The sequence below is a fragment of the Pinus tabuliformis genome, chromosome 8 (genome assembly GCF_031772625.1).
Source record: "Pinus tabuliformis cultivar Carrire ecotype Pingquan chromosome 8, CPIR1, whole genome shotgun sequence".
NCBI lineage: Eukaryota > Viridiplantae > Streptophyta > Pinopsida > Pinales > Pinaceae > Pinus > Pinus tabuliformis.
In genome coordinates this window covers 724,488,729-724,507,044 of record NC_142294.1, presented here as the reverse complement: position 1 = coordinate 724,507,044, position 18,316 = coordinate 724,488,729, and the positions used below count along the sequence as shown (strand labels likewise).

At 39.5% G+C, this 18,316-nt stretch overlaps 1 protein-coding gene across 1 annotated transcript; it reads left to right on the top strand.

The window, feature by feature from the left end:
- Window positions 1–14,988: 14,988 nt before the first annotated feature.
- On the top strand, window positions 14,989–16,140 carry LOC149237633 (uncharacterized). The gene has a single exon (XM_089369340.1). It carries the CDS (start codon window positions 14,989–14,991, stop codon window positions 16,138–16,140), a length of 1,152 nt encoding a protein of 383 aa, XP_089225466.1.
- The last annotated feature ends 2,176 nt before the right edge of the window (window positions 16,141–18,316 follow it).

Sequence of the window (18,316 nt, the reverse complement as noted above, 5' to 3'; positions counted from 1 at the left end):
TGGTCCAAAACCAGTCTGGATCTACCTTGATCCCACTTTTAGCAATAATATGTCTAAGAAGGTTACCCTCAGACACTTGAAAGATAATATTATTAGGATTCAAGAATATCTCATACTTTCAACATCGCTCAAAAAATTTCTTGAGGTGGCACAGGTGGTCTGATTGTTTTCTGAAATATATTATTAAATCATCGAGGTAGACCACTAAGCTTTGTCCAATAATCCCATTGAAATAAATTTCCATTCGGCATTCAGAGAAATGCGAACGTACCCCACTTGGTATGGAATTTAGTCATTAGCCTGTCAAACTCTACTACCAGAACTTGGTTGTAGCCCGAGAAACCATCTAATAGAGAAAACATTTCTGCCTCAGATATTGCCTGCAATATCTGCTCCATGGACAACACTAGATAATTATCCTTGTTTGAGGCGCGATTAAGATTGCGTAAATCTACACATAGGCAGATCTCCCCAAACTTCTTCCTTACAGGGACCAAGTTAGATACCCACGTGGAATTTCACACTTTGTAAATGATCTGAGCATCTAACAGCGTCCTCAATTCCTTCTATATGAGGGGCTCAAGTGTTGGATGAAATTTCCTCAATTTATGTTGAAAAGGCTTGGCCCCTTCTTTGATTGGTATCATGCGTTGGATTACTTACATATCATATGTCTTGAGATCATCGTACATTCACATGAAGACATCATGGTACTTCTTGAATAGGCAGATGAAAGCTTGCCACTCTTATGTTGTATAACAAGTACCAAGATTCACATACTTCAAATCTTTCTTTGTTCCTAGATTGATCTACTCATGCGACAATGTAGAGTTGTGGGTCTTAGCATTCACAAGCCCTTGGAAATGGTTCTGTAGGTCATAAACTTTTCCAGTGATACCACACCCTTGGGTATGAGGTTGCCTTTGCTTATACCGGCTCCGTCCTACAAAGTCTACTCGTGGTTGTCCTCATCTATCATTGTGCATTTGAATACATCAGCATTGCAAAATGTAGTGTCTATTGATCATCATCAAAAATGCATAAATAAGTTATGTTGTCTGGGACACATGGTTTATAAAAAATTTAAAAAGTAAAGTTGTCCCTTAACAGTAACATCCTAGAAGTTGCGTTTTCCAAGGCATTTGCGGCTGCATTACGCATTCTTGGTACTAAAATAATATTGAAAGCTTGGAAATGACAAATGAGTCACCATACCTCTTGTTGGTAACTCTTAAGACGAGGTGACACATAGTGTATAGTGTTACGTACAGTGTGCACCACGATTTCAGAGTCACCTACCACTTTTATGACAACAACATTGAGGTCAATGGCTTTCTGTAAGCCCATGACGAGTGCTTCATACTCTGCGGTGTTTTTTGTGCGCTCAAATTCCAAGTGACTAGATATTAAATGTTTTCTCTGTAGTGGGTCTATTAAAACACAACCAACTCCAGATCCATCCTATGTCTTGGACCCATCAAAGTACGCGGTCCACATATTATTTTTACAGGGACCACTTACCACACTAGTACTACTGTTATTACTATTACAACTACTTATTGTACAATGTTCATTTTCTCCAGTTGAACTTAGAAGGAGGTCAAATTGTGTGTCTAGTGGGATAGTGGATGGCTCTGCAAGATAGCACCCCAACTATGTCTCTAGAAAATAATTTCTGAAAACAAGTTCTACGAAAGCCAATGGCTCCTTATGTCCATCCAAGGGAGTAATGTTGTGCGTCAATTATCTATCTAACAGTAATAGGATCTACTTGTTCTTGCCTTTATACAAAAGCCATAAGTGTGACCAGTCAGTGGCAAAGTATCCTTGCAGCTTGCTTGACCAGTCTCTTCTTAGCAATACCCCATATGCTTCCGAAATTTCCATAATTACAATGTTGATGAATTGATGACCTCGTTCATCAGATGATAATCATATGATCACATCCTTGAGTTCACCAATTGCTAGAACACAATTTCTATCCATTTGGATGATCTGTGCATCTGCCTTACTCCATTGAGCATTAATCTTCTTGGCCACGGAGAGTGGCATGACATTAACTGATGCACTGGAATAAACCAAGCAATTATGTACATTGAAGTTAAATATTTCAAATGAAAACAAGCATGGTGTGCAGAGCAAGTTTCCCTCCAGGTGGAGCGTGTTAAGAACAAATGCGAGAGCATCAGGAGACTTACTAGATCCCTTGTCTGAAGAGGTGGCATCACCAGTAGAAGTTTGCCCAAGTGCTCATAGAAGAATGTCCCGATGGTTTGTGATTCTTGTAAGTTCAAATAGATAAATATTTGCACAAGCCTTCTTCATGTCTTCTATAATGTTATACTCTATTATGGGAAGACTCACCAAGGTGTCTGGGGGTGGAACTAAATTTATGGTTTCGGTGGGATGGTTTTGTCTTTACTTCTTGTGGAAATGCTTTTCGTTGTAACTATTTTCCTGGACTTGTTCTAAGTGTTCTATGTTTAGTTAACTGGAGGACTCATTTTCCTTAACAAATTTTCTCTAAATTTTTGTTTCATACCTCAATCACAGTGATGGCTCCTTGACTTCTCAAGTTGTATCGGTTACTTTTCCACTCAGTCGGACCATCACTCAGAGGCTCCTTATAAGTAGTGCTTTTTGTGGTTGCATGGACATAATGATACATGTTTACTACATTCCCAGTGCTTGGAACTTCAACAGTTGTAGAAGCTTCTTCTTCATTAGGCTCTGGTTGTTCATAAACCATGACTTTGTAACACAACTGTGTAACTAGACTACTCAATCCACAGTTCCATTCTGGACACGCTTTTTCTGAATGATTCGCATGGTGGAATCTGTAGTATGTATCTGTGCCAATTTAATCTATGTTCAGAACCATGTTAGATCTCTCCACAGATTTGGCCAGCTGACTGTTGCTACTAGGAGATACATTCTTCTTAAGAAGGTGTTGGATGTGGAGCCTGATTATCTTCTTTATTCAGAGGTATCAGCGCATTGGACCCCAGTTCATAATGTGGCGGAAACATCGCTCATAATATTTACGCTGCATGGGGGTCCAAGGGGGTGACTTCGAGCTTTGGGAGCCCCCCCTCTGGTGGGGGATCGGGGGCAGCACCCCCAAAGCTAAAAATAGATGTAAAATTTCCTTGTAAAATGTTGTAATTTTGTAGTCAATTTGAGTCGTTCATTAGGCGGAGATTTGACAATAGAATTTATGTTTAATTTATGGTTTTTTCCCTAGAAGGAAACCCCTTGCTATATATGAGGGAATTGTATTGTGTCTATGTAGATTTCTATTCTGAGTGAGAAAGAGAGAGGAGATTGTGTGAGAGTGAAGAGGGAATTACAACGGATCTGTTGTAGGTTGTATCTCTTCACTTTGTTGGATAATATAAAAGGAAGGATTGGATGTTTCTTTTGCCTTCACTGTGTTGTCAAGGTCATATTTCGTTGAGATCTTCTCTGCATGTCTTGGAATCTTGTGTAGGACACACAGAAGTGGCAGTGGGCCCTGAGTCATCCAATCCAGATTTTGGTTTGCCATTTTGTCCTCTTTTTCGTCCTCCTCTTCCTCCTCTGAATTTGTTGGTTCTTCTTCCTCTTCTTCTCCTTAGTTTCCTTCTCCTCTACCTCCTCCACCAGAACCTGAACCCGAGAGTATGGGATTCCCTCCTTCCTCTTGGTGAAAGAGTGGGGGCTCCTCTTCCCTTTCAACGACCTCTACTAGTTCTTCAAGAGTGGCAAGAATCGCTTCTTAACCAGAGGATACCACTACTCCTGTAGGGGTGGTCTTTCTATTGTTTTGAGAATAAGGAAGAGTGATTACTCTTTGAATCAGTCCAACAACTTTTTCAAATTGACGGATGATCTGGCAAAGATCCCAAATCTGATGGTATGGGATTTCACTTTTATTTGTAGGCGGTGAGGAATTACCAACTTCGAATTTGTGAGTAGGGAAAACGGAGTGCACGTTATTTCCTTGACCAGAAGATGGATGAGTGGGTTTGTTGGGACAATCAACCATATAATACTATTGAATTGAGGCTTCTGTGATCCATATCAAATTTCCGAGACAGGTTTTCAACGATAATCACATCAAAATTCATTTGTCGATGTGTTTCATACCAGAAACAATTTAAATAGAGAGACCAATCCTTCAAACAAATTGAAAGACACAACTACAATTGACCAAATGAAATGGCTACAATTTACTGGGCAATAGTTATAATACTAGTCTCCCTCCTAGTGTCAGAAATGTTGACATTGTTGGATCTTCCAACATTCAGGGGATCTCCCAGATATGAGGTCCTAATTAGACCTTACACCATTTGGTGTAGGATTCATATTCATTACAATGGATGGGTTTCCAAATACTTAGAGATTTTCCTCTGCTATAGCTGTCAACACATGAGAGTGTTGCAATGGTATCTTCGAAAAGCAAGGTGAGTATGCCTGGTGAGTGTGCAACATAAATGTGTCTAGGTTCTCTTACAACAAAAAGAGGGGGGAGTGAGCCTCTTAGTGAGAGGTAATAGTACCACCTAGGAAGAGACACACGTGAACTAGGAAGGCCTGTCCAACATCCAATGGAATAGTCCACAGTGGATGCGATAGTTGTTACAACCAAAGAATATGGAAAGATACGTCTACCATCCAGCGGAGTAGTCCACAACAAATGTGATGGTCATTACAACCAATGAGTAAGGAAAGATCTATCTAGTATCCTATGGAATAGTCCACAAGGATGAGACAATAGTAGCAACCATTACAACACATTCCCAACAAGATAAGCATTAAAACAATCAAAATAGTTCAACTATTTTAGTACATTTGGAAGCAAAAATGAAATACAAATGCTCACAGAATAGAATTACAAACATCCATAAGTCATGCATGAAAGCATGTTGGCCTAAAAAGGCTTATGAATTAAGAAAAAGTTCCAAGACACATATTTACATCATACATCACTAGCCCCAGTAGTGGGACATTGGAACCACTCCTTGCTCCTCAAAGAACTGATTGAAAATCTCTATGCTTTTTGGGAGGATCCAAGGTGAAAATTCTTTTTCTCATACAATGAGGGGGTATATATAACCAAGGGGTCATGATTGACCCTTGTGACTCTTTGACTTCCCTCATGACTATTCAACTTCCTAAGACTTTTCAACTATCATGACTCTTCATATTCATGTGTGTCCACTGGATTTCCACTTTACATTACATTTGATTTACAATATACATGGCTCTTAATAGTGATGTGGCCTTTGGAAACTCATGAAATGACTGTACATGACACTGTTGACATGGACTGTCTTGCTGAGGTGGCAATGTCAAGCCATTGTTGTTGTTGAGTGATAAATGTGTTCTTGGATGTGCTTTCTCTTCTCCTCTGCATAGCTTGGTAGTGTGGGGTCTTCAATGATCTTTGGTCTTAAGAGGTAGTTGCATACATGTGCTCATTTTTCTTGCTCTTGATAGGTTCCTTTGTCCATCCATCTATAAGTGAGTCTTCAAGCATGTTTCCTCCTTCTTCTCCTTCTTCATCATCTCGCCATGATCTAAAAAGGTACACATTCCTTCAATTCACTCATAATGGGACGAGATCAATCCAAAAACTCCCTAGTCTAAGATGATGCATTGTTCTCCATGGATTGAGCCTGGGACAGGTGACAGGTTGGGAAAGAGGGCCCAGTAATTGTGTATTATGTAGTTCTTGGTGACATGAGAGAGGTTGGTCACTGAGACTGCATAGAGCGCAGCTCAGGCTCGACTAAGGAACTTTTGAGCATAATCCTCACTGAGAGGAAAAATTGCACAGAGGCCACCAGGAGACAGGATTGTGCAATTGAGAGAGTCAATCGCTGATGTGGGATGGCACTGTAGATTTTTGGTAGCATCAAATGTGCTATAGCTCCGAAATTTTGCGGAGAGGCTAGAAAACATGAGATCTATAAGACACAGAAATTGTTTGGTGAAATTCCACCCAGATTGTATTTTTTAAAATAATTATTATTTTTAATGGGGTTCCTAAGTCTAAACTTAGGAAAATTAAAATATTAATGGGTATTAAATAAAATATGCGTGAGAATATTCTAAGAGATGAGGATCAAGTATAATTTAATCTTATTCGTTGATTAGAGATTAGATCACAACCGTTGTTTTCTCAACAGGAAAAGTATAAAGGAAGGCTTGGGTTAGTTGGAGAAGACACAAAGATATTGAGGAAATCGATTTTTTGAAGTGAGAAGTTCTCAGGAGGGAAATCGATTGGGGAGATCTTGCAGCTAAGGGGTAGTGATAGTTAGCGAATACTGACAAAAAGATAGAGAGAAGCTTCTGGAGGCAGCGCAGTAGCCAGGAGAGCTGATGCTGGGCCAGTATGGGCCCACATAGCCTTGACACAGAGCGATAAGGGCCAGCATAGATGGAGAAAGATGCCTTCCATGCAGAGAGACAAAACTATTAGGAATTGCCGAAACAGTCGGGAGAGCTGACGTAATGGGCAGAAGAGTTGATGCAGAGCCTCAGAGAGCTTCATGCAGTTACTATGAAGGGGCAATGCATTTGTAGCCGGGGCTAGCCAGATTTTTTGTCAGATCAGCTGGAATATGTCAGGTGAAGGGAAGTAAAACTCACTCAAGTTTTCTACCATTGTATTTCTTTGTCACTGGTTTGCTAGGAGGACAACCAACATTTGTATTCAAAACTTTTGATTACTAAAAGAAAAACCTCAAACTTGTTGCACCTGTTTTATTGCATTAGGTTTTTCCGAGGACGTTTAGTCCAAAAATAAGTGTGTCCTTTGTATGGTTGTCTCATTTATTTTTTAGTAATTGATCTATATAGTGGTGTAGGATGCAGTGTATTTACATTAATATTTTCTGAAGAATTATGAAAATAATAACTTGTTAAACTGAAGAACTCAAGTAGGTAATGCAAATCAATTTAAGGCAGTAGGATTTTTTACTTGTTCGATTCAAAAATTTTCACATGGAATCATAGTGATTGTAGATCAAGGAGCACTGAATCCATCGGCGAAAGGATAGTGCAAAATCTATGTTGAATACAATTTTCTCGAGAGATAGAGCAATTTTTGGTCGAGAGAGTAGAGGAGGGGTGACGCAGTCACCAAGGGAGGCTCACGCAGAGCCTGTGTCAGCCTGATTGAGTGATGTTGTTGCTACAGAGAGAATCACAGTGGTTATAGGGCCAACGCAGAGACTGTTGAGTCTTGTTTTTCCTATTGCCGGGGCTAGAGGTACAACGCAGACTTCATCTAGAGTTGCCGATGGGGTGTTGATCCTGTTGGTGCAGAACAATACCTAGTGGAGTAGAAGAAAAGTAGAGGGAATCAGTTCCTCTGAATATTTCTTGCCAAGAAATCTAGATCCAGTGCTAAGCAGCAACAAAGAGAGATCAGAAAGGGGTGGTTTGATAGTGGTTGGCAGAAGGATTTCCGTAAAGGAAATTGAAATTCAGAGGGAGCTTGTTCCTTAGAGGATTTATAGCACCAAATAAATCCAGATTCGAGTTTTTCTAGGGCAGCAACAAAAGAGGGAGAAGAGAAACAGTTCGAAATTCATTTGATCAGAGATGGAAATTAACAGACTGAGGGAACAGGACAGGTTGGTTGGAGCATCCAACTTCGTCATCTGGAAGGCCAGGATCCTGGCAGTTTTGGATAAAATCACATCAAGGATTATGCCTTGAAGACAATTTCTATTCCAGTTGATGTTGATCCTCTCAACAATTACGAGGAGGCTCAGGCTAAAGTGAAGTGCATGATCTTGGATGGGTTCAAGGATCATGTGATCCGACATATTGCTGAGAAGGACATAACAACGAAAATGTGGGAGGCCTTGACCACTTTGTACGAGGGAACTTTCGTTTAGAAGAATATGTAGCTTGAGAGTTAGCTGAGACAGTTTCAGATGCAGAAGGGAGAAAAAATTGATCCCTTCCTTCTCAGGTTGCAGACGATCTGTGACCAAATAACTTCCGTAGGGGCTACACCAAATCCTGAATTTATGGTCAAGACTACCCTAAATGCAGTCACTGAAGACTGGGAAACCTTTGTCTAAAGCATCTTGGGAAGGGCTTCTCTTCTTAGTTGGGAGTATATGTGGGCATCTCTTTGACACAAAGATATCATACGGTTGACCAAGGCAGGAAGAAGCAACAAAGGAGTCAGAGTCAATAAGGAGGAAGAGGAGGATGCTGCTCTGGCATCAACGGGATAGCAAGGGTAGTAGAAATAGAAAAAGAAGGGCATATTCAAAGTTAGATGCTTCAGTTGTGGAGAGATGGGTCATTTCCCCACACAGTGGCCTCGAAATAAGGGCAAGGAAGAGAAGGCTGACTCAAAGGCTACTCCAGCGAAAGTTGACAAAGAGGACGATGATGAGGATTGTGCCATGAGTACTCATGCATCTCTAGAGAAGAGGTGGGGTGATATTGAGTTGTAGTCGGGAGGAATACATGGGGATAGGATCCTTGAGCTGCCCAAACTCTTGGATCACATACAACTACGGGAGCCCTTAATGACAATAGCAGAATGATGGGAGTCAGTTGGTGCGAGGGATGATGGAGAAATAGTGGTAGAGCTAGAGTGCTCAAAGTATGAAGCAACATACTGGAGTGTTGTAGCAGTGCGGGAGGCATGGAGCAGATAAAACAAAAACACAGTAGCATCAAAAGGTTAGCATAGATTAGCAGTAGAGGTAGCTTTAGCATCCAGGGACATCCAAACTGATCATCATGTTAGATTTTTGGTGGTGGCTTTTTAGTTGCTTACTTCTCAACAACTTAGTTGTCGTGCAGCAATTAGCAATGCCAGTGCTATGGGCACCATTATGCAGCATATTGAGAGGGAGATACAGTACACATGCAACAATGACAGTGGGAGTGTCATGGGAAACAATATAGATTGTAGCAACGCAGTGGATCAAGGGTAGTAGGCCGAGCATCAGCAGCGCAGAGGACCAATGTCATGGATCAGTTTGATACTTATGCTGGGAAGTATTGCTAGAGCACATTCCTCGCTAAGAGGGAGTGTTGATTTTTGGGTAGCATCAGATGTGCTCTAGCTCCAATTTTTTTTGAAGGGGCTAGAACACATGTGATCTCCAAGACCTAGAAATTGTTTGGTGAAATTCCACCTAGATTATATTTGATTAAAATAATTAATATTTTTAATGGGGTTCCTAAGTCTAAAGTTAGGAAAATTAAAATATTAATGGATATTAATGAAAATATGGGTGAGAAGACTCTAAGGGACGAGGATCAATTTTGATTTAATCTTGCCATTGATTAGATATTAGATCACAACCATTGATTTCTCAACAAGAAAAGTATAAAGGAAGTCTTGGTGTCAGTTGGAGAAGACACACAAAGAGATTAAGGAAATCGATTTTCTGAGGTGAGAAGTTCTCAGGAGGGAAATCGATTGGGGAGATCTTGCAGCTGAGGGGTAGTGATAGTTCACAAATACTGATAGAGAGGAAGAGACAAGCTTGTGGAGGTAGCGCAGTAGCCAGGAGAGTTTCCATTGGGCCAGTATGAGCCCACGCAGCCTTGACGCAGAGCCAGAAGGGCCAGCACAGAAGGAGAAATTTGTGTTCCAAGCAGAGAGCCAGAACTACTGAAACAATCGGGAGAGCCGACACAATGGGTAGAAGAGATTACGCAGAGCCTCAGAGAGCTCCACGTAGGCCCACACAATTACTGCGAAGGGGCAGTGCAGTTATAGCCGAGGCTAGCCAAATTTGCTACCAAATCAGTCAGAATATGCCAGGTGAAGTGAGGTAAAACTCACTCAGCTTTTCCACCTGTTATCACTGTAAAAGTTTTTTAAAATTCTGGACAACTCGCATAGTTCCTAAGTTTTTGTGTTAGACATGGTCAAGTTATTTTTTATGTTTTTAAGAGTTTCAGTTACAGCATTAGAGTCTCATTTCCATCATTAATAAAATCCTTTAGGTTCAACTCATGGTAAAATAGGTCACATTTTCCATTTAGAAGTCATTCCATTATGTTTAGGGTTAATTTTTTTCAATCACACAGGAATCCACAGTTTTGTAGCGCAGCTAGTTCAAAAAAGGTGATTTGCGCTACGAAACTGTTGTGTATGCTCTTTTTTCTGTTTTTAAAAGTCAACTTACAAGGGGATTACTGAGCAATTAACTCATTTATGAAAAGTGAAAGAGGTTTTTATTCATAACATACTGAAATACAAAAATCTCTTTTAGTTTCTTCAAATTCAGTATGAGGTGGGAGAAATTGATGGTTTAATTTGCGCGATGAAACTGCTGAGAGGAACTCTGTTTTCTAGTTTTAGCAGTCTTTTTCAAGATCAGTTTTTGGACACATGAAAAAGTATTTTGGAATTATGAAGAAGGTTTCTTTTCATAAAATATCCAGTTACAATAACCTATCTCACTTTTTTCATAAGTGTTACCAGTTGGGAGATACAAGGTTGTAGGTGACATACACAGCAGTTTCGTAGCGCGCTACGAAATTGCTATAGGTGCAGTTTTGATGTTTTGATCAATTCTCAAAGGAAATAAGCAATTATTTTTTGGAGAATGATGCTATTGGAGAGTGTGAGGAGGTCACTTATGAAATTTTAAAGCTCAAGCAAGAAAAAAACTCAAAGGAGAAAGGATATATGTGAAAGAAAAGTTCTACGCTACAAAAACAACAGTTAGTTTCGTAGCACATCCAGATTGACCTTCTTCATGCACCTTTAAGGAGTTTAATTTTTGTAAAAGTGAAAGAACAGGGTTCTATGCCTAACTTAACATATGTTACATGATTAAAGGGGCTAGTTTTGTCATTAGAAGATTCAAGGAACATCATTGAACACCAAGGCTATAGTGCAAGGGACATATTCCTAGTTTTCAGGGTAGATAAAGGAGAAGTTATTAAAGGCCAGCAGGAGGGTTATGGATGTTACCAAGGTCGAAGTTAAGGACGATCAGTTGTCAAGAATCAAGTTTAATTCCTAGATTAGGTTGTTGTTGTCATAATAAGGAGTTGTACTCCTAATTGTATTAGGACTCTAAGACAGTCAGTTAACTGTTACTTGTAATTAATAGTCTGGTTTAGGTATGAATAGGTGTCAATCTAGGAAATTAAAATTCCCCTAAAGTTGGATCAGAGAATCCAAGATTGTAATGATAACTATATAAAAGACAAGAGGTGGAATTCCTCAAGGTTGGCAATTTTCAAAAGAAACAAGCACACTGTGTTATTGTAGCAGACTGTATGTTTTCCTGTTAATACAGAGATATGGCTTCACTACTCAGGATTCAGAGATGGTTTTTAATGTTTGATTTTCTCATGGCTTTCTTCATTTACTTACTTGCAGTGGTATAAACACATGTTACTTAGAATTCATTGACAATGCTCTAACTTCCTTCATGTGTTTATAAACTATATTCCTTGCACTATGTCTCTGTTTTGCTGATATATTAAGACTCTTTATGCCTTGACTTCCATGTTAAATTGATCTTGTTGTTGTACTGAAACATACTTTGACTTCATAGCCCAATAGATGTTTGTTGATTGGAATTTCAACCATTTATACATTTTTGTTTGAATTTTCCATAGATTTAGCCATCTAATCTTCCAATTAAAATCTTTGACCCAGTGAGAGAGCCCTCTCAGGTTGAGGAGGCTAAGCCTCAACCAAAAGATTGGTTTGAAATAGTTACTCAAAGTATTCCTTATCAGCAGCCTATTAGGGTCTAGTTTTGTGATAACACCACCATTGCATTTATCTGTCACTGGTTTGTCGGGAGGGCAACCAACATTTGTATTCATAACTTCTACTTAATAATAGAAAACCTTCAGATTTGTTGCACCAATTTTCCCACATTGGGTTTTTCTAGGGATGTTTAGTCCAAAAATAAGTGTGTCCTTTTGTTGTGGTGAAAACACAACCCCCCCATTATTGATTTGCTCAACTCAAATAATGGGGACCCTTTCTATAAAATTTTGGCTAAACACCTTTTTGGATTTTTATTTAGTTGATTACCCCACGCTTTCGTTAATTTTTCATTTTCTTTGGATTCTTGTTTTGATTGCTTTGTTAAAATCAATTTTTTATAAGCTTCCCGTTGACGCTTGTTTCGCCTCATTTGGTCAACCGGCTTAAAAATGGTACTCCTTTGAAGTCTCGTCATTTATCTAGCCTGGGTTAAAATGCATAAAATGTAGAATATTGCATTTTGTAAATACATTAGCTCAATAATGCATTTATTTTAAATATTAACCCCTAGTTAGTTCTTACTAACATTTTTTTTTTACTTATACAACCAAATTATTAAGCATCGGGATTTAAGAAATTCACTCCAATTTCCAAATCAAATCTTAATCTCAAAAACCCAAACATTCAAGTGGCTGTAGTTTATTTTTAATATTTTTATTTATTTTTCAAGTGGCTGTAGTTTAGATAATTTCACAACTTAACTAAATTTCATTAAAATAAAATCAAAATAAAAAATGATATTAAATCTTAATTTAATTAAATTAAATTAATATATAATTAATTAAATTAAATTAAAATTTAATGTATAATATATATATATATATATATATATATATATATATATATATATATATATATATATATATATATATATATATATATATATATATATACATATATATATATATATATATATATATATATATATATATATATATAACTTATTTCGCAATCGGGAGATCGCATCGGGAGTTTTAACTTGACATATTTTAAAAAGCCCCGACACTTCATATCCCCGATCGCCGATGATTATAAGGTTCATGTATCGCATCGGGAGTTTTGACTTGACACATTTTAAAAACCCCGATAGCCATCTCCCAATGCGATTTGCCGATAAGCGTAAGGTGAAATGAGCATTAACTTAATATTTGTTTTGAGTTTCGACTCACTCATAAATAAAAATCATGGAACATATATTAAAAAGCACTAACAATATAAGTTTTGTTTTTGTTTAATGCAACACTCATTCGTTGAAAGGTGAGTTAGTTAGGAACAAGTAAAGTAAAGTAGGTTGGTATATTTTAGTTTAGTTATAATGTAATATAACTAAACTAAAATATACCAACCTTATAAGTCATGACCATTTTTTTTTTTTTTTCACAGTACTCTCTTCCAGATAGTCATCATCCTCCATTCCCTCTTCAATGCTTCCCATTTACTCCACACCGGATGACTGGAAAAGGTGGTAGGTAAATTTAAATCTTGATCTTTCTTGGATCTTCTGAGATCACTCATCTTCTCGGGAAAGGTAACTTGGAGGGGAAGATGGATGGGCTCTATGACTCCGTGGAAACGGCAGATCTTGTAAAAGTTGCTGAGGACGCGGAGCATGTTTGGTCAACTGCCTCCCTAGCCACGCTGGACGAGATGGTAATCAAACCATCTTCCTCAAGAGGGGCCCCATCTATAAAGGAAGGGGACAGAAAATTTAATAATCATCAAAAACCTGTTAAAACCTCCCTCCCGCCTCAGGCTCTGAGGATAGATATATCTCAACTAGATGAAAGAATTGAAAGTCTTCAGAACAAGGCCTTGATCGGGAAATGGAATTTCCCTGAAATGTCTGATAGTGACATGAGGAATTGGCTAGCAAGTTTTTGGAAACCGGTCATAGGTTACGTCCCGATAATATCCAGCCTAATGAAGGACTGGTATTGCTTCAACTTTCAATGCGCAGCTGATGCAGAGGCCATTCAGAAACGGCCATGGGTATACAAGAGAAGCTTTCTAGCTCTGTACAGATGGTATATAGGTTTTAACCCTCTGAAAAATACTCCTGTCAACAATTTAATTTGGGTTAAGTGTCCAAATCTTCCTTTAGAACTATGGTCAAACGAGTCCTTGGAGATGATAGGTAATGCTATTGGTCGTTTTGTCTATGTGGACCCATGGTGTCTGGGAGAAAGAGACAAACGAATTGCTTGGATCCTCATTCAGAGGCCTTTCAGGGGGGGCTACCCTGATCATATCCAGATCAGCTGGAAGAATCAATCCATCAATCAAAGGCTGGACTTCTGGGGTATTCCATTCAGATGCGCTGCCTGTAGGAAAACTGGTCATCTTGTTAAAAATTGCCCTAGTGCAAAACTATTTTGGAACAGAATGCATATTAAAAAATCTTTTATAAATGGAAGCCAATCTTCTCCTATCTCATCTCCATATCAGCTCTATAGTCCAGGTAAGCAAAAGCTCCAGCTAGATCAACATAAGCACATGGATGATCTCACGCAGAAATTGGATCCTGTATGCCCAGGATCGGCTGACAGTCCTCTTCCCGGTATGCAGTCAGATTTTCAAAGGTCTCCCTTTATGGAGCCCAAGGAAGACAGCCCGATCCCTTCACCGCCTTCTATGCAAAAGGAAGATTTTGCTCCTGTTTCATCTCCAAGACTCCCCAAGGAGGCGAATTTCTCGGTTGGCTCGATTCCCATTCCAATCTCCTCATCTTCCCCAGAAAATTCAATTCACTGAATCCACAGGGGGAAAGAAAAGGATGGTGGACCGACCCCCTTCAATTCTCCCTCATCTTCACCGGTTAACCTCTTCGATAGTAACCTGGACCATTTGCTCAACAATGAATCCCTTGAATTAGAACCGCTTACGATTCATAAGCCAGGCCCTAACCAGATGCCATCCATAAGTCCGGACTCAGCAAGAAATATTACAGTTCGGAAAAAGACTAGAGGGGGAAGCTGTCATTTTCGTGGTAGGACTATAGTCTCAAATGAAGGCATCAGGAATTTATCACTGGTTGAGATCCCTATCCTTGAAGTCTCAGAACCACAGCCCCTTAGAGCAAGTCGGGCTACAGAATCTTCCAAATGATCCCTATCATCTCTTTCAATATTCGGGGTCTTGGCGTTGATCCCAAATTCATAACGCTAAAAGACTTTTTTTTCCATTCCAGGGCTGCTATCATCCTAATCCAAGAAACAATGCACAATAAGGAAGACTCAATCGCATATTTCAGGAAAATGCTTCCGAACTGGTTCATCGCTGCTACAGAAGCTAATGGTTTGTCGGGTGGCATGGCTACTCTGTGGGACCCCTCTCGGGTTCGAGCAAAGGCATATAAATGCTATGTAGGGATTATTATATCAGCATCTATCAGGGGATTTGATTTTCCTATAAATATATTAAATCTTTATGCCCCATACAAATCACGCTCTGCTTTCTGGAATAGGTTTTTTGCTTCTGAGCTGCTAGACATCAACAATCTCCTTATTGCTGGAGATATGAATGTGGTATTAAAATCTAATGAAGTATGGGGTCAAGGAAAGATAAATAATGGCCTGGCGGACTTCATAAATGATGAGATGCTCAATAGGAACATGATTGATATAATCCTGGTGATTATGAAACCATCTTGGTCAAACGGAAGAGTAGGTGATGCCTACATAGCAAAAAGGCTCGATCGGGTGTTTATTTGCGCTGATATCATCGACAAGATTGGTATGCCACGCCTCTCCGTGGAAAACATCCTGATATCGGATCACCATCCGATCCTCCTTTTCTGGCCTGATAATCTCTTCCGTAAAGGGTATTCCTTTAAGTTTGATGGGGGCCTCCTTCTGGATTCAGCCTTCAATGAATTTATTCAGAAGGAATGGAAAAGAATAAAGGACCGTGACAAAGATTTTATTTTCTCCTCTTTCAGAGAAAAATTGATAGAATTAAGGGGTCTGATCAAAAAATGGCAATTTCAAAAACACCAGAAGGATAAAAAAGATCTTCAAATGATTCAACAGGATTTAGACATCCTTCTGGCATCCACAGACTATGCTTCATGCTCCCTTGAGATGAAAAATCGTATTAGAATCTTGGAGAAAGAAAAACAACGGCTGCTGAAACAAGAGGAAGCCAAATGGAGGCTCAAAAGCAGGGCTCTGTGGCTGAGAACTGGAGATAAAAATACAAAAAAATTTCACAAATATGCAAATGCTAGGAGAGCAAGGAACTTTATATGGGAGATAAAGGACGATCAGGGCAACACAGCTTTCTCTCAGGAGGATATTTCCAATTTGGCAATGGATTTCTTTAAAAAACAATACAGCAGGAATAATGAGATTGTATTCAACGATATTTAGACAGAGTGCCGGAGATGTTTGACCAAGCCAAAAATGAGGCCCTTTTCTCTCCAGTAACAGAGAAGGAGCTACTTGAGATAATGAAATCTTTTAAAAAAGATAAATCCCCCGGACCCGATGGATGGTCTATAGATTTCTTTATTCACTTCTTTGATCTGCTCAAAAGGGACCTGCTCAGCATGGTGGAAGCATCCAGGATTTCGGGGAGCATCCATTCATACACCTCATCTACCTACATCGCGCTTATCCCCTAAAAGGAAGAGCCTATTTCCTTTCTGGACTTCAGGCCCATATCTCTGTGCAATATCACTTTCAAGATTATTTCAAAGATTATCGCAGAAAGAATCAAAGGGACTCTGGCTTCTGCTCTCTCCCCCAACCAGCATGCTTTCTTAAAGGGCCGAAACATCTTTGATGTTGTTGCCTGCACGCAAGAGTGCATCCATTCCATGGCCAAGCAAAATACAAATGCAGCCATTATGAAAATAGACATCAAAAATGCATACGATGCTTTGGATTGGGGATATTTACAAAGTCTCCTGGTGAAAATAGGCCTTCAGCAGGGTCCCATTCGCTGGATAATGGCATGCTATCAAAATGTAAAATATGCAGTCTTGATAAATGGTATTCCCTCTCCCTTCTTTCAGGCGGAAAGAGGATTACGGCAAGGGTGCCCGCTATCGCCCCTTCTGTTCATTATTGCCATTAATTCCCTAAGTCTGCTCATCAATCAAGCTGTGGAGAAAAATGAATATGCTCCGATCAGAATTTGCAAAAATATCCACATCTCACACAATCTTTTTGTAGATGATCTGCTTCTTTTTGCCATGTTGTATAAATCCACTTGGATCTGCATCAAATCCATTCTGGATCGCTTTCAAACAGCAACAGGGCTAGCCATCAACAAATCAAAATCAATCTTGTTCCACAATGGTACTGACGAGAATCTTGCACGCTGGATCACTCATCTCTTTGGCATTTCCTCCAGATTACTATCTCAAGGAATCAAATACCTCGGTTTTCACCTAAAGCCAAAGGCATACTCAAAAGCGGATTGGAGGTGGCTTATAGAACGCTTCCACAGCAAGATATCTTTATGGGAGAATAGATCTTTATCCCTGGGTGGAAGGCTTATTCTAGCTAATACAGTTCTCATGCAGCTTTCGGTGTACTGGGGTCATTTGTTTTCTCTTCCAGCAAGCATTCTTCAGTCCATGAACAGGATAACAGCCAACTTTATATGGGGAGAAAATTCGAAAAGAAACAAGATTCATCTATCTAAATGGGACCATATTTCGATGCCAAAAAATTTAGGCGGCTGGGGTCTAAAAGACTTAAGGATATTCGGGAATGCCCTTCTTTGCAAGTCTCTTTGGAGAGGTTGTTTTCACTCAAATCCATGGAGCGCCATAATCCGTCAAAAATATCAAAAAGGGAGATCTATGGAGTTCTGGTACAGGTCTGGAGCTATCGGAAACAAACAGGGTTCAGCCATCTGGCTTAGCTTCAGGAGAATAGAACAATATTTCTTATGTAACCTAAAATGGAGGTTCTTCTCTGGCTCAAAGATCCTTATAGGCCTAGACCCTATCGCTGATGTCAAAGATCCTCTAAAGTTCCCGGACCCTCTTCTGTTTTATCTTCACAGGTCCGGTTGCTTCACGTGGAACAGAATCATAGAGAAATGGAATGGCCTCTTCCCTATCCTAAAGAATGCAGCAGATCTAGGCATCCCTCAGGTTTTATCTTCTTTATGGGCCTCTCAAAAATTATCTATTGAACAGGTGGCCTTGAAGCGCGCTTCGACGGAGGATCACATGGTTTGGTCAATTCCATCTTCTACAGCAACTGTCAAAGATATTTATTTGGACCTCATCCACAAAAAAATTCCACCGTCCAGGAAGATTTTCCCTCTAAAATGGTGGAAGCTCTCATGCCCCCTAAAAGTGATTATTTTCTCCTGGCTCGTTTTTTATAACAAGAACCTGACTTGGGAAAATTTAAGGAAACGTGCTTGGAATGGCCCCAGCAGATGCGTTCTATGCAAGATGGATGAGGAAACAAATTTCCATATGTTCTTCTCCTGCAGGACCTCCATACTTATCTGGTATGAACTTGCTATGATTTATTCCCTTCAAATCCCTAACTTCTCTTCTGTGGATGCAGCTTTTCATTG